The 14414-nt window shown below is 41.2% G+C and overlaps 2 protein-coding genes across 2 annotated transcripts; both read left to right on the forward strand.

Moving 5' to 3' along the window:
* The first annotated feature begins 766 nt into the window (after nucleotides 1-766).
* Nucleotides 767-3413, forward strand: LOC125210530 (uncharacterized). The gene is made up of 3 exons (XM_089065199.1): nucleotides 767-1185; nucleotides 1489-3328; nucleotides 3393-3413. The coding sequence occupies exons 1-3, from the start codon at nucleotides 767-769 to the stop codon at nucleotides 3411-3413; spliced, it is 2280 nt and encodes a 759-aa protein (XP_088921325.1).
* Nucleotides 3414-5232: 1819 nt separating this feature from the next.
* Nucleotides 5233-7879, forward strand: LOC148932664 (uncharacterized). The gene is made up of 3 exons (XM_089065200.1): nucleotides 5233-5651; nucleotides 5955-7794; nucleotides 7859-7879. Exons 1-3 carry the CDS (start codon nucleotides 5233-5235, stop codon nucleotides 7877-7879), a joined length of 2280 nt encoding a protein of 759 aa, XP_088921326.1.
* The last annotated feature ends 6535 nt before the right edge of the window (nucleotides 7880-14414 follow it).

Genomic DNA, 14414 nt, shown 5'->3' on the forward strand with positions numbered 1-14414 from the left:
GTATCTAGAGCCTAGTACCCACTAGGTGTTTGATCTATTGTTGCTTTGGGTTGGGTCATTTTCCTTTTTGTCTTTTGTTTTTGCTCTGTTTTGTTGGGATGATCGGATTGATCAATTGTGCTTAGATTAAGCTGAAATTTGGTGTGTATGATCTATGTTATGTGACCTACGTACCTGCAAAATTTCATCAAAACATTCCTTCGTTTGCCTAGTTAACCGTGGAGATTAACATCATTGCCCTGTTTTGGCATAGTTGGGGAAAACCATACAAAACATATCCAATCACCAAATCTGACTATATATGGCCATTTTTACCTTGATCTAGACTTGTTTGGGAATCTATCCACCAAAATTCATCCAAATTGGGCGCGGGAATCAATACCAAAAAAAATCATAAAGATCAGCCAAATTTCAGCAAAAGTGTCACCCCTTGTTTATTTTTCTTTGACTTGCATCTTGCTAATATGTGTTTATGGCTTTGTCTTCTTGATTTTGTTGACCAAGGAGTATACCTTGATTGATCCACCTCAAGCATTTAAATCTTGGAATTGGATTTGTGAGTGTGAGTGAATCCACCTTTCTCACAATATTCTAAGCCTTTGTCGAGAGTTATAGGGGAGTGATTTGAGGGGGGTTTGGGACATCAAGGTTGAGTTCATCTTCTTAAATTCTACTTTCTTTTATTACTAACCTCTAGGACTAGTTCCTAGTGTTTGTTTGATTTGTAGGTACTTACTCTATGCCTCCTCGCACCCGGTCCAACAAAATGGCGGGGACAAGTGCGGAGGGGGAGGAAACAAGCATGACTCACCCTATACCCGATGGGGATCTTGTGAGCATGATGGCCCGTATGATGAAGGAATTCAAACAAGAGATGATGATCCAGATGGATGAGCGAGCAAAAGAATCCATTGTTCACTCAAAAGAATCCGAAGCCCGCATGCTTGCCGCCCAAAATACTTTATTTGAGGAGTTCAACACCTTGAAGGGAGGCCGCACATCTAGGACTCCTACTTCTAGGGGTAACAATCTACCTAATGTTGCCCCGGAGGAGATGATGGAAGAAGTGGTGTATGAGGGATGGCAAAGGGGGAATGATAGAAATAGAGTCAATCACATGGAGAATGATCGTTTTGGGGGAAGAAATGGTGCCCATGGCCGTTTTAAAGGTGACTATGAATCAAGGTACCATGGAGATGGGCTTGATAGAGGATATAGTGGGAAAAGAGCTCCCAAGTCTCATGGAGAGTGGTATTCTAGGAGGGTGAGAGATCAAGTTAGCCATAAGGGGTTTGAGAGGCCAATTGAAGAAGAAGTCTCATATAGAGCTCGATTGAGGCATACCTACCCACATGGTGGTGTTGACACAAACCAAAGAGGTAACTCATCAAGTAATTTGGCTACACCCTCTTCTTTCCATTTATCACATAAGTCTCTTGATGTATATGGAAATGTCTCCTCTTCGAAGAGCTTAATCCAAATTAGTAGAAAAAAAGAACGAGATAGAGAGAAAAGGCTTGAGAGTGAATGTGAGTCTAAAAAGCCAAGAGAGCGTGATAAAAGACAAGAGTGTGAGGTGCAAAAGTCAAGAGAGAGTGGTGGGGGTGAGAGAAAAGAAAAATATCAAATGAGAGAAAAACCACAAGCACAAGTGAGTAAAGGGTGCTTGTTAGATTCTAAGGTCAACCTTGGGTGGGCACCAAATGATCCTTTGCCTCTTGCCCTTGGTGAGGAAACTAAACCCTTACCCACTAACACTTCTTCTATGTCTTTTTGTGTTCATGAATTTGTAGGAAATTTAATTGAAGGCATGAAAGTGAGGCATCATGTTGTACATGGCTTGGAAGCTACTCACCCAGAGAAGAAACAAGAGGAACGAGGGCAAGTGGATGAACTCCTTGCCCAAGGTTCAAGTGCACTATCCTTATCTCCTTGTGATGTTTCATTGAATGAGATTATATTAGAGAAGCCCCTTTGTGTTGATAAATTTGTTATTGATGTCTTGTGTAAAAAGTGGTCTCATGAGCTTGAAACTTTGAATGCTAAATCTACCTTTGCACCATATATTGATCCTTTCTTGGTAGAATCAAGCATTGAGAGACATGACATTTCTCTTGTGGCTTCTACCTTGAATGTTGGAGTGACTTCCTTGCATGCTAAGATGCCTAAACTTTCATTTGTTGGTAATTTTGAGCTTCATGTGTATGTGGATGAGGATACTAAGACCAAGAAGAGTAACATGGATAATGACTTTAGAACTTGGTGTTTGCTATGTCTTCATTGCAAAGTGGTTAAACCCTTCAATGGGATTGGAGTATTCTATGGCCATTTTGTGAAGGATTTTTCCACTCATATGTCTCTTGAGGATGATGTTGTGACTAATGGCATAAAATTGCATCGTTCTCATGTTTGTGGTATTGTTTTAAAATTGCTAGAGCAATTGCGTGGGGCTAATTTGGAAACATTTCTCATGATACTTGATGTAGTTTTTTACAAGTATCATATGCATGGTGTTGTGTCTTGTCTCCATGTCGTGCATGAAGGTTTATGGACACATTGCTCCCTTATGTTTGATAATCTCTTGAAATTGATGGGGCAATGGGATGAAATCCATATTGATGAACTTTGTTTGTTAAATGATAATCCTTCTTGCAAACTTGACGTGTGTTGTGATGAACCTACTCTATGTGTTAAATATGGGCTTGTCAATTTGTGGAGTAGCTCTCATTTGAGCAAGAATGATGTATCAATGGTTCCTTATGGTCTTTTGTTGTTTAACCTTGAGAATATGAATCTTGTGAATAAACCTTATTCGGTTACCTTTGAATATACACACTATGAGGACCCTTTCTTGTATATGCCTAGTCTTGTTGAGAATGCCAAATCTTTTGTGAAGATGTTCAAGGATTTGGGCATCATTTGTATGAGGATGATCGAACCAAATAGAAACAAGGTGCTTGGGGCATTTGTGTTTTGGCATGTTGATTGCTTTTATTGCATGTCCATCAAACCATTCAATGGAGTTGGGATGTTTTATGGTCTATTTGTGAAGAACTTTATATCTAATGGCTTTGTTTGGGACTACATTGTGAAGGAATGCCTATGTTTATTTGCACATATATCTTATACCTATATTGTGAGGTTGTTTGAGTTTTGTTATGAAGGGTATCTTGATGATTTTGTCTTGATTTCTTATGGGAGGGATTTGGACATGAAAGAAATCATTAATTCGTGCTCTCATGTTTATTGTCACTTGGCCTTGAGCATGAGGGAACGTGATTCTGGAGGCCCACACAACGTCTTTGGTGTATTATTGTCTCTTAGAGCCGTTAGTGGTCTTAATCCTTTTCATCATACTTTCATATTTGATTTGCTCTTTTTCCATTTCATAGGTGTACGAAATCCGGATTTGAGGACAAATCCTTTCCAAGGAGGGGAGGATGATATGACCACGAGTGCTAGACGTCAAGGGTCTTCATTTCGGCGTGAGCCATGGGTTGATTGGGGCCCAAGGATGAAAGAGAAGACAAGCCAATGGTCCAACAAAGCTAGAGGGATTCCCGATGAGGCAATGAATGGAGACGGCTCGGATTTGAGGACAAATCCTTTCCAAGAAGGGGAGGATGATACGATCATGGAAGCCGTGCGTCAAGGATTTCAACTACAGTTGGATTCAACTGGAAATCGTCCTATTGAGATTACATCCGAAAGCTATGAAACTACCACCATTGTCTTCGTCTTGGAAACAGCTTCGCGTGGGTATCTTGCACATCCCAATCGGAGTCCGAATGAGGGAGTTATGGTGGTTTTACGGAAGTCGCGTAGAGAAGGCCGAGAGCTTCGGGAAAAACGCCCGACCGGGCGTTTTGCTTGTGAAAATCGCCCGGGGACAGCGAAAACGCCCGGGCCGGGCATTTTGGCATGTGAAAAACGCCCGACCGGGCGATTATGCCGCTTTTTTAGATTTTGTGGGCCAACTTTCTATTTTTGGACCCATAGTATAAATACCTCTTGATGTCATTTCTTTTCTTTAGATTTTGATGAAATTAGATGCTTGAGAGCTTTGTTTCCTCTTGGAGAGGGTTTTCTATCCAATTCCTAGATTTAGGTTGCTTGAATCCATCAATTGCTAGTTCAAGCATGGGATTTCCATCAATTGCTAGTTCAAGCATGGATCAAGTAGAGGTATGCTTTGAGGTTTGTGGTTCCCTTGAAGATCTAGCCATGGATGCATGTTAGTTATGTTGTAAGTGCCTTAGCTTGCTTCATCAATGACTATGTATCCCAATTTCCACCCTATCCAATGTTATTTCCTTCTTTGTTCATCTTAGTTTCTTTATTTGTTGTTGGGTTGCCATTATTGACACAATAGAAAATCTACTTCACAAAAATATTAGATCAATCACCTACAAATTGGGTAAATCCTTGGGAAATGGATCACAAAATACATGGATCCATATCATTTGGTATCTAGAGCCTAGTACCCACTAGGTGTTTGATCTATTGTTGCTTTGGGTTGGGTCATTTTCCTTTTTGTCTTTTGTTTTTGCTCTGTTTTGTTGGGATGATCGGATTGATCAATTGTGCTTAGATTAAGCTGAAATTTGGTGTGTATGATCTATGTTATGTGACCTACGTACCTGCAAAATTTCATCAAAACATTCCTTCGTTTGCCTAGTTAACCGTGGAGATTAACATCATTGCCCTGTTTTGGCATAGTTGGGGAAAACCATACAAAACATATCCAATCACCAAATCTGACTATATATGGCCATTTTTACCTTGATCTAGACTTGTTTGGGAATCTATCCACCAAAATTCATCCAAATTGGGCGCGGGAATCAATACCAAAAAAAATCATAAAGATCAGCCAAATTTCAGCAAAAGTGTCACCCCTTGTTTATTTTTCTTTGACTTGCATCTTGCTAATATGTGTTTATGGCTTTGTCTTCTTGATTTTGTTGACCAAGGAGTATACCTTGATTGATCCACCTCAAGCATTTAAATCTTGGAATTGGATTTGTGAGTGTGAGTGAATCCACCTTTCTCACAATATTCTAAGCCTTTGTCGAGAGTTATAGGGGAGTGATTTGAGGGGGGTTTGGGACATCAAGGTTGAGTTCATCTTCTTAAATTCTACTTTCTTTTATTACTAACCTCTAGGACTAGTTCCTAGTGTTTGTTTGATTTGTAGGTACTTACTCTATGCCTCCTCGCACCCGGTCCAACAAAATGGCGGGGACAAGTGCGGAGGGGGAGGAAACAAGCATGACTCACCCTATACCCGATGGGGATCTTGTGAGCATGATGGCCCGTATGATGAAGGAATTCAAACAAGAGATGATGATCCAGATGGATGAGCGAGCAAAAGAATCCATTGTTCACTCAAAAGAATCCGAAGCCCGCATGCTTGCCGCCCAAAATACTTTATTTGAGGAGTTCAACACCTTGAAGGGAGGCCGCACATCTAGGACTCCTACTTCTAGGGGTAACAATCTACCTAATGTTGCCCCGGAGGAGATGATGGAAGAAGTGGTGTATGAGGGATGGCAAAGGGGGAATGATAGAAATAGAGTCAATCACATGGAGAATGATCGTTTTGGGGGAAGAAATGGTGCCCATGGCCGTTTTAAAGGTGACTATGAATCAAGGTACCATGGAGATGGGCTTGATAGAGGATATAGTGGGAAAAGAGCTCCCAAGTCTCATGGAGAGTGGTATTCTAGGAGGGTGAGAGATCAAGTTAGCCATAAGGGGTTTGAGAGGCCAATTGAAGAAGAAGTCTCATATAGAGCTCGATTGAGGCATACCTACCCACATGGTGGTGTTGACACAAACCAAAGAGGTAACTCATCAAGTAATTTGGCTACACCCTCTTCTTTCCATTTATCACATAAGTCTCTTGATGTATATGGAAATGTCTCCTCTTCGAAGAGCTTAATCCAAATTAGTAGAAAAAAAGAACGAGATAGAGAGAAAAGGCTTGAGAGTGAATGTGAGTCTAAAAAGCCAAGAGAGCGTGATAAAAGACAAGAGTGTGAGGTGCAAAAGTCAAGAGAGAGTGGTGGGGGTGAGAGAAAAGAAAAATATCAAATGAGAGAAAAACCACAAGCACAAGTGAGTAAAGGGTGCTTGTTAGATTCTAAGGTCAACCTTGGGTGGGCACCAAATGATCCTTTGCCTCTTGCCCTTGGTGAGGAAACTAAACCCTTACCCACTAACACTTCTTCTATGTCTTTTTGTGTTCATGAATTTGTAGGAAATTTAATTGAAGGCATGAAAGTGAGGCATCATGTTGTACATGGCATGGAAGCTACTCACCCAGAGAAGAAACAAGAGGAACGAGGGCAAGTGGATGAACTCCTTGCCCAAGGTTCAAGTGCACTATCCTTATCTCCTTGTGATGTTTCATTGAATGAGATTATATTAGAGAAGCCCCTTTGTGTTGATAAATTTGTTATTGATGTCTTGTGTAAAAAGTGGTCTCATGAGCTTGAAACTTTGAATGCTAAATCTACCTTTGCACCATATATTGATCCTTTCTTGGTAGAATCAAGCATTGAGAGACATGACATTTCTCTTGTGGCTTCTACCTTGAATGTTGGAGTGACTTCCTTGCATGCTAAGATGCCTAAACTTTCATTTGTTGGTAATTTTGAGCTTCATGTGTATGTGGATGAGGATACTAAGACCAAGAAGAGTAACATGGATAATGACTTTAGAACTTGGTGTTTGCTATGTCTTCATTGCAAAGTGGTTAAACCCTTCAATGGGATTGGAGTATTCTATGGCCATTTTGTGAAGGATTTTTCCACTCATATGTCTCTTGAGGATGATGTTGTGACTAATGGCATAAAATTGCATCGTTCTCATGTTTGTGGTATTGTTTTAAAATTGCTAGAGCAATTGCGTGGGGCTAATTTGGAAACATTTCTCATGATACTTGATGTAGTTTTTTACAAGTATCATATGCATGGTGTTGTGTCTTGTCTCCATGTCGTGCATGAAGGTTTATGGACACATTGCTCCCTTATGTTTGATAATCTCTTGAAATTGATGGGGCAATGGGATGAAATCCATATTGATGAACTTTGTTTGTTAAATGATAATCCTTCTTGCAAACTTGACGTGTGTTGTGATGAACCTACTCTATGTGTTAAATATGGGCTTGTCAATTTGTGGAGTAGCTCTCATTTGAGCAAGAATGATGTATCAATGGTTCCTTATGGTCTTTTGTTGTTTAACCTTGAGAATATGAATCTTGTGAATAAACCTTATTCGGTTACCTTTGAATATACACACTATGAGGACCCTTTCTTGTATATGCCTAGTCTTGTTGAGAATGCCAAATCTTTTGTGAAGATGTTCAAGGATTTGGGCATCATTTGTATGAGGATGATCGAACCAAATAGAAACAAGGTGCTTGGGGCATTTGTGTTTTGGCATGTTGATTGCTTTTATTGCATGTCCATCAAACCATTCAATGGAGTTGGGATGTTTTATGGTCTATTTGTGAAGAACTTTATATCTAATGGCTTTGTTTGGGACTACATTGTGAAGGAATGCCTATGTTTATTTGCACATATATCTTATACCTATATTGTGAGGTTGTTTGAGTTTTGTTATGAAGGGTATCTTGATGATTTTGTCTTGATTTCTTATGGGAGGGATTTGGACATGAAAGAAATCATTAATTCGTGCTCTCATGTTTATTGTCACTTGGCCTTGAGCATGAGGGAACGTGATTCTGGAGGCCCACACAACGTCTTTGGTGTATTATTGTCTCTTAGAGCCGTTAGTGGTCTTAATCCTTTTCATCATACTTTCATATTTGATTTGCTCTTTTTCCATTTCATAGGTGTACGAAATCCGGATTTGAGGACAAATCCTTTCCAAGGATGGGAGGATGATATGACCACGAGTGCTAGACGTCAAGGGTCTTCATTTCGGCGTGAGCCATGGGTTGATTGGGGCCCAAGGATGAAAGAGAAGACAAGCCAATGGTCCAACAAAGCTAGAGGGATTCCCGATGAGGCAATGAATGGAGACGGCTCGGATTTGAGGACAAATCCTTTCCAAGAAGGGGAGGATGATACGATCATGGAAGCCGTGCGTCAAGGATTTCAACTACAGTTGGATTCAACTGGAAATCGTCCTATTGAGATTACATCCGAAAGCTATGAAACTACCACCATTGTCTTCGTCTTGGAAACAGCTTCGCGTGGGTATCTTGCACATCCCAATCGGAGTCCGAATGAGGGAGTTATGGTGGTTTTACGGAAGTCGCGTAGAGAAGGCCGAGAGCTTCGGGAAAAACGCCCGACCGGGCGTTTTGCTTGTGAAAATCGCCCGGGGACAGCGAAAACGCCCGGGCCGGGCATTTTGGCATGTGAAAAACGCCCGACCGGGCGATTATGCCGCTTTTTTAGATTTTGTGGGCCAACTTTCTATTTTTGGACCCATAGTATAAATACCTCTTGATGTCATTTCTTTTCTTTAGATTTTGATGAAATTAGATGCTTGAGAGCTTTGTTTCCTCTTGGAGAGGGTTTTCTATCCAATTCCTAGATTTAGGTTGCTTGAATCCATCAATTGCTAGTTCAAGCATGGGATTTCCATCAATTGCTAGTTCAAGCATGGATCAAGTAGAGGTATGCTTTGAGGTTTGTGGTTCCCTTGAAGATCTAGCCATGGATGCATGTTAGTTATGTTGTAAGTGCCTTAGCTTGCTTCATCAATGACTATGTATCCCAATTTCCACCCTATCCAATGTTATTTCCTTCTTTGTTCATCTTAGTTTCTTTATTTGTTGTTGGGTTGCCATTATTGACACAATAGAAAATCTACTTCACAAAAATATTAGATCAATCACCTACAAATTGGGTAAATCCTTGGGAAATGGATCACAAAATACATGGATCCATATCATTTGGTATCTAGAGCCTAGTACCCACTAGGTGTTTGATCTATTGTTGCTTTGGGTTGGGTCATTTTCCTTTTTGTCTTTTGTTTTTGCTCTGTTTTGTTGGGATGATCGGATTGATCAATTGTGCTTAGATTAAGCTGAAATTTGGTGTGTATGATCTATGTTATGTGACCTACGTACCTGCAAAATTTCATCAAAAAATTCCTTCGTTTGCCTAGTTAACCGTGGAGATTAACATCATTGCCCTGTTTTGGCATAGTTGGGGAAAACCATACAAAACATATCCAATCACCAAATCTGACTATATATGGCCATTTTTCCCTTGATCTAGACTTGTTTGGGAATCTATCCACCAAAATTCATCCAAATTGGGTTCGAATTTTAAAAGCTTAAAATTTCGTCCCCCTCTACTAGAAGGGTTCGAATTTTTCCTCTCCTCTTAGGAGTAGAATTTCTGTCTTCTTTATTTAAGTCCTAGTATTCCGGTGAGATCAGCCCACACTGATATTGGAGTACAGTTCGGGAACTAGAGAGAAGATCCGTGGTCTAGTATTCAAAGCGTCACGTGGAGAAGCAGCTAGCCATCATCAATTCTTTGGAGAATTAATTAGGTATTATTTCTGCTCCGTAGAAAAGCATATTTTAGGTTTCAATATTCCTAAAGCATGATTAATTCAAGTTATGAGCATGATACATGTGAGAATTACGCGAATAGATTTTGTCTAAATAATATGCTAAATAGATCTGATTATTATGTGATTTATTTGTTTGATTAATAATTTTAAAATTATGATAATCCGACGCACGCTTCCGCTGCCAGTTCCTTCAATTGGTATCAGAGCCAGTCTTTGGCTCTGATTATTTGGATTTAAATTTCGTGAAATTCATGTATGCATGTGTTATTTGATTACGAAGCATGTTCTTGTATTTTATTGTTTGATTTTATGCATGATGAACTCAAGAACACTCGAATCAATAGAACGTGAATTTTCGATTGTATTAGATGTGCGATTCGTCGGCGCTTGCGTCGGGACAAATCGCACTACATGCGATCGAAGAGGGTTGTCGAATTGAGTGGGAGCATGGGAGGCGATCCACCGGCGACGCGTAGACGAGCATGGGCTCATGCAGGCCGCCGACAAAGACCGCCGGTCATGGAGCGGCCTCACGAAACTCGCCAAATAGTGGGAGCATTCATAGCGATCCAACGGCAACATGAAAACGAGCATGGGCTCGTCCATGCCGCCGAATAGACCGCGATGGAATTCTTGCTAAGCCACGATGGCCATCGGCGGCGGTGGAAAGAGATGGAGCTCGCTGCTCGTTCGAGAGCAGCGGCTATCTCGTCCACCGCAAGAAAACCCTAGAACTCTAAACCTAACCCTAGTTGATCGGAACCGCGGGACGCATGACCGGAGGAGCGCCGCTGCGTGCGGTTGCTGCTGGTTCAGGCGAGGTCGTTGCGACACCGAGGTCGTCGGAGCAACGCATCACTGCTGCGTTCAGGACGGCGTCGATGGAGGGAGTATCTCGGCGGTTTTTCGCCGGGAGAAAGGGGAGAAAGGAAGCGCCGCGCCTCGTGCGCGGGCTGCCGGCGGCGGCTGGACGGCGAACTCGCCGTTCCGGCGAGCGTCTCGCCAGCAAATCTTCGTATCTTCATCGTGTTGATTCGTGCAAACCTCGAACAACGAGATATCGATGAAAGATTATTTTAATGATTATTTAATTCCTAAATTAAAAGATATCATTAAAAATAATATTATTTAATGAAATAAAATATTTTGGGAAGATTTCCCTAGATTTTAGGAATATTTTGATTATTTTCTATATCTATGGAATATTACATATCCTAGATGACATAGATAATAATAATTTAATAGTTTCCTATTTATTATATATATCTAGAATCCTTATTAGGATAGATATGTAAGATTACATTAAATAATATAATTATTTTTTTCCTAATCTTGAACATGGATATTATATGAATTTAATTTTTCATGTCTAATTAAGATTTAAATAATGTACTTTATTTTAGATATATCTTATAGTATGACATGAATAAGAATTAAATTCTAGATTAATTAATTCATAAACTAAGATACTAAAGATAATAAAAGATTTAATTATCCAGTCAAATAAATATCAACAGAATTTAATTAGTCTTAGTTTGCCTTAAGGCTGAAAGGTAATTAATGAAAAACCATAACCCAAATATCTAAGTGATAATTATGAACTTAAAGTTTATATATGGTCTCCATCGGTTGGACTGCCAAATTTTGTGAAGCTAGTTTCTAATATTATCGCCACCCGCTTTGTGGGGACAATAATCCTACGAAATAGTAAGTTCATAAGGGTGGACTTCTCACACAATAAATAGAATGAACTAGAAAGTGGTTCCCAATATTATCGTCACCCACCTTGTGGGGACGATAATCCTAAGGAACTACGAGTTTCGGGGTTCAATCAGAATTTATGATATAGCTTGATTTTGTTATCAGCACATAAATATTGTCATGGGAGTGTGTTGAAGAAATAAAATTCTGTAATGCTAAATCTGATGGTCGTACTTAGGCAACATTAGGCGGCCATGCCATGTCTTGTGGTCTCTGGACTATTCGTCGGTGTTGTGACCAGTAAAATTGTTAAAATTTTAATGCGTATTGATAAGTCGTATTCTAAGCCTTGGTTACTGGTCAGTATGTCGTGAAATGCATGTATTATCTGCAAAACAATTGCTCAAGTGTGCAGGATTAAAGGATCCAAGTCAGTAGGAGACGATTCAGGTGACGCAAGTGAAAAGGGCGCTAGAAGGGTGCAATACTGACCATGATGCATGCCAGAGAAAAGGCTCGAGATGGAGAAGAAGGATAGCTGGGATGATCATTAACAAGGGCAGAAAAGTCAAAACCTGAAGGAAGTCTACCCTAAAAGCAAGGGCAAGCCTCCCTATAAAAGAAGCCACTTGGAGAGAGAGAAAGGAGTTCGCCTTTAGAGTTGGTCTCTTAGAGTTCGGTTAGGAGCTCTAAGTTCTCCGTTCAAAAAACACACTTAGTAGAATTATCCCAAGAAGATCAATCTTTCAGCATTGTCCAACCTCTCGTTCCTCGCCACAGCTATGGTCACTTGACGTCCAAGAGTCTCCCGGAGAAGTCATCGATCCACCGTTCCAGCCAGTTGTCGTAGTAGTATAGCAGTATCATCGCCCGGAGTGGCCAAACAATCGTTATTTTGCTTTCTAGTTTCATCTTTACTTGTTTCGTCGTTGGTTTTGTTGCAAACACTCATCGATGTTGCCTTTTGAAGTACTTGTGAAGTTCCAACGCTTAAATTATGAAGTTTCTATTTCGTATGTCGCTTTGGTTCGAGTTTGCTTCATTCTACCTAGGAAAATTAGATCTAGTTGTTGCTTTTAATTTCTAAGTGTTTTCTTACCTGGAGTTGTCGATCTGAAGTTGTAGTTATGTTTTAGTCTAATCTTCGTGCTTGAGTCTTCGTGTTTCATTATAATCACCACCTTGCATGTTAGTCAGTAGAAGTAAAATTGCAGTTTCACCGTTTATTTTAAGTTTGAGCATTTTAATCAATGGATCTTGAGTTTGAGGTTATGAATTTGAGTTTAGTTATGGTGTTTGTATTCATCTGATTTTTTTGTTAATACTTGGTGAAAAAGAAAACGTCAAAATCAACTTTAGTTTGGACCACCTTACTTTTAAGTTACTTTTGCTTTTGTTCCCTACTTTTCAGTTGTACTATCCAGACCTGTCAGAGAGCCACCCAGCCCCAGATATGCCTTGTAGTCTAAATTTCCTCTTTTAGTAACTGTCTACTTTTCATATGCCTCTGAGACACCTTGTCCCCTATTCCCACGAACACCACCACATGCCTGTTATTTTCACACCCACTAGTCAGTAGAGTACCTCCTTTATTTTTTGCCTAGGTAAAATCTCAACCCAAGCGTGGTAGCTAACCAAAAACACCCAGGAAAGTCACCGCAGTTATCCAAACGTGTCCATCCTTGTGGGATTCGACCCTTACCTCCACTATACTAATCAGTAGAAGTGGGTTGAGGAAATTGTTTGAAGCCAGGTCCCGGTTGTCGTACCAACGACTCAGCTGGGTCGGGAATCTCTTCCTGATCAGTTGGATATACTCCAAATTACATACGAAAACCGACCACCTAGAGACTAGACCCTTCAAAATGGCGCCGTTGGCGGGGATGGGTGGCGTTCATACCTGTTTTTGTGTGTGATCTTTTTGGTGTACATACTATTTATAATTTTCCTTTTCTTTTTGTTTTCAGTTTATGAGAAGTGGCTCGGCTCCTGGCCAGTGGAGACCAAGGATACTTCCCCGAGGAACAATACTCGTTACCACTCGTTCTGGCCTGTCGACAGCACTGTCCGACCTAGGCACGAGCAGCGACGAGGAGAAAGAAGATCTAGAGTACCAACTCCCGGAGCTCCCACCCCAACCAGTAAGAACACTAGTGAGAATGGCTGACCAAGGTGAGGACGATCCCGAGCTCGCAACACTTACCGCACACGCCGACGGAGATCCCCCACAAGCCATAGTGGTCACCCCAGGCCAGACCGCCTGTGATGTGAAACCCCACGTGATTGCAATCCTACCGACGTACTGTGGGAAGAGTTACGAGGGACCATACGAATTCTTAAATGAGTTCTGCAAAATCTGTAAGGCGCAGAGGCGACCAGCAGGAGCAAGCGAGGACGATTACAGACTGAAGGCCCTACCTTTTTTCCTAAAGGGAGAGGCCAACACTTGGTTCATGCGCCTGCCAGCCGACTCTATCAATACATGGGCCGATTTCAAGTCAGTGTTCCTAGCCGAGTTTTTCCCGTCTTCAAAGACAAGTGCATTGAAGAGGAAAATATCGTGCATAAGGCAAGAATATGATGAAACCCTGAGCGAGTACTGGGAGAAGTACATGAGTCTTCTGGAGTCATGCCCCAACCATCGCATGAAGGAGATAGAGGTGCACCACACTTTCTATGAGGGGATGAACAAGGAAACCAAGGATCTGGCGAATTCATCATCTGGAGGCGATTTCACCCAGTTGAGAGTCAGTGAAGCCAAAAAGGTGTTCTGGAAGCTGTTGAATGCGAAGAAGACGTACGACAACGCGAGGGATGGGTACAGCAGAGAAAGGGTAGCAAGTGCTTTGGCTACTGACCAGGAGGAGCGGATGGATTTGAAGATGGAGGAATTGAAGAAGGAATTGCTGACTGCAATCAAGCAGAACACTCCACCACCTTCTCCGACTGGAGGCAAAGAGGCCCCAGAACTACCATATGATCAGCCGGACAACTCGCCAGATGTGGAGCAAGCAAATGCCGCAGGATACTACAATTCCAATGACAATTGGATTCCAGGTAGGCAGAGGGATGCACCGTGGAGGGACCACCAAAATTTCCGATGGGGAGATGGAAATCAGAATCAGAACCAAAATCAGGCTCCAAATCAACCC

Source organism: Salvia hispanica, chromosome 2 (assembly GCF_029641045.1).
Source record: "Salvia hispanica isolate PSC_SH4W2 chromosome 2, Shi_PSC_v1, whole genome shotgun sequence".
In the NCBI taxonomy this organism is placed as follows: domain Eukaryota; kingdom Viridiplantae; phylum Streptophyta; class Magnoliopsida; order Lamiales; family Lamiaceae; genus Salvia; species Salvia hispanica.

Bases quoted from the DNA above. Each gene is read 5' to 3' on its own strand.
- LOC125210530 (XM_089065199.1), top strand. From the start codon at position 767: ATGGCGGGGACAAGTGCGGAGGGGGAGGAAACAAGCATGACTCACCCT. The intron at 1,186-1,488 runs GTACCATGGAGA...CCAAATTAGTAG, and splicing joins AAAGGTGACTATGAATCAAG to AAAAAAAGAACGAGATAGAG. The intron at 3,329-3,392 runs GTTAGTGGTCTT...TCCATTTCATAG, and splicing joins TATTATTGTCTCTTAGAGCC to GTGTACGAAATCCGGATTTG.
- LOC148932664 (XM_089065200.1), top strand. From the start codon at position 5,233: ATGGCGGGGACAAGTGCGGAGGGGGAGGAAACAAGCATGACTCACCCT. The intron at 5,652-5,954 runs GTACCATGGAGA...CCAAATTAGTAG, and splicing joins AAAGGTGACTATGAATCAAG to AAAAAAAGAACGAGATAGAG. The intron at 7,795-7,858 runs GTTAGTGGTCTT...TCCATTTCATAG, and splicing joins TATTATTGTCTCTTAGAGCC to GTGTACGAAATCCGGATTTG.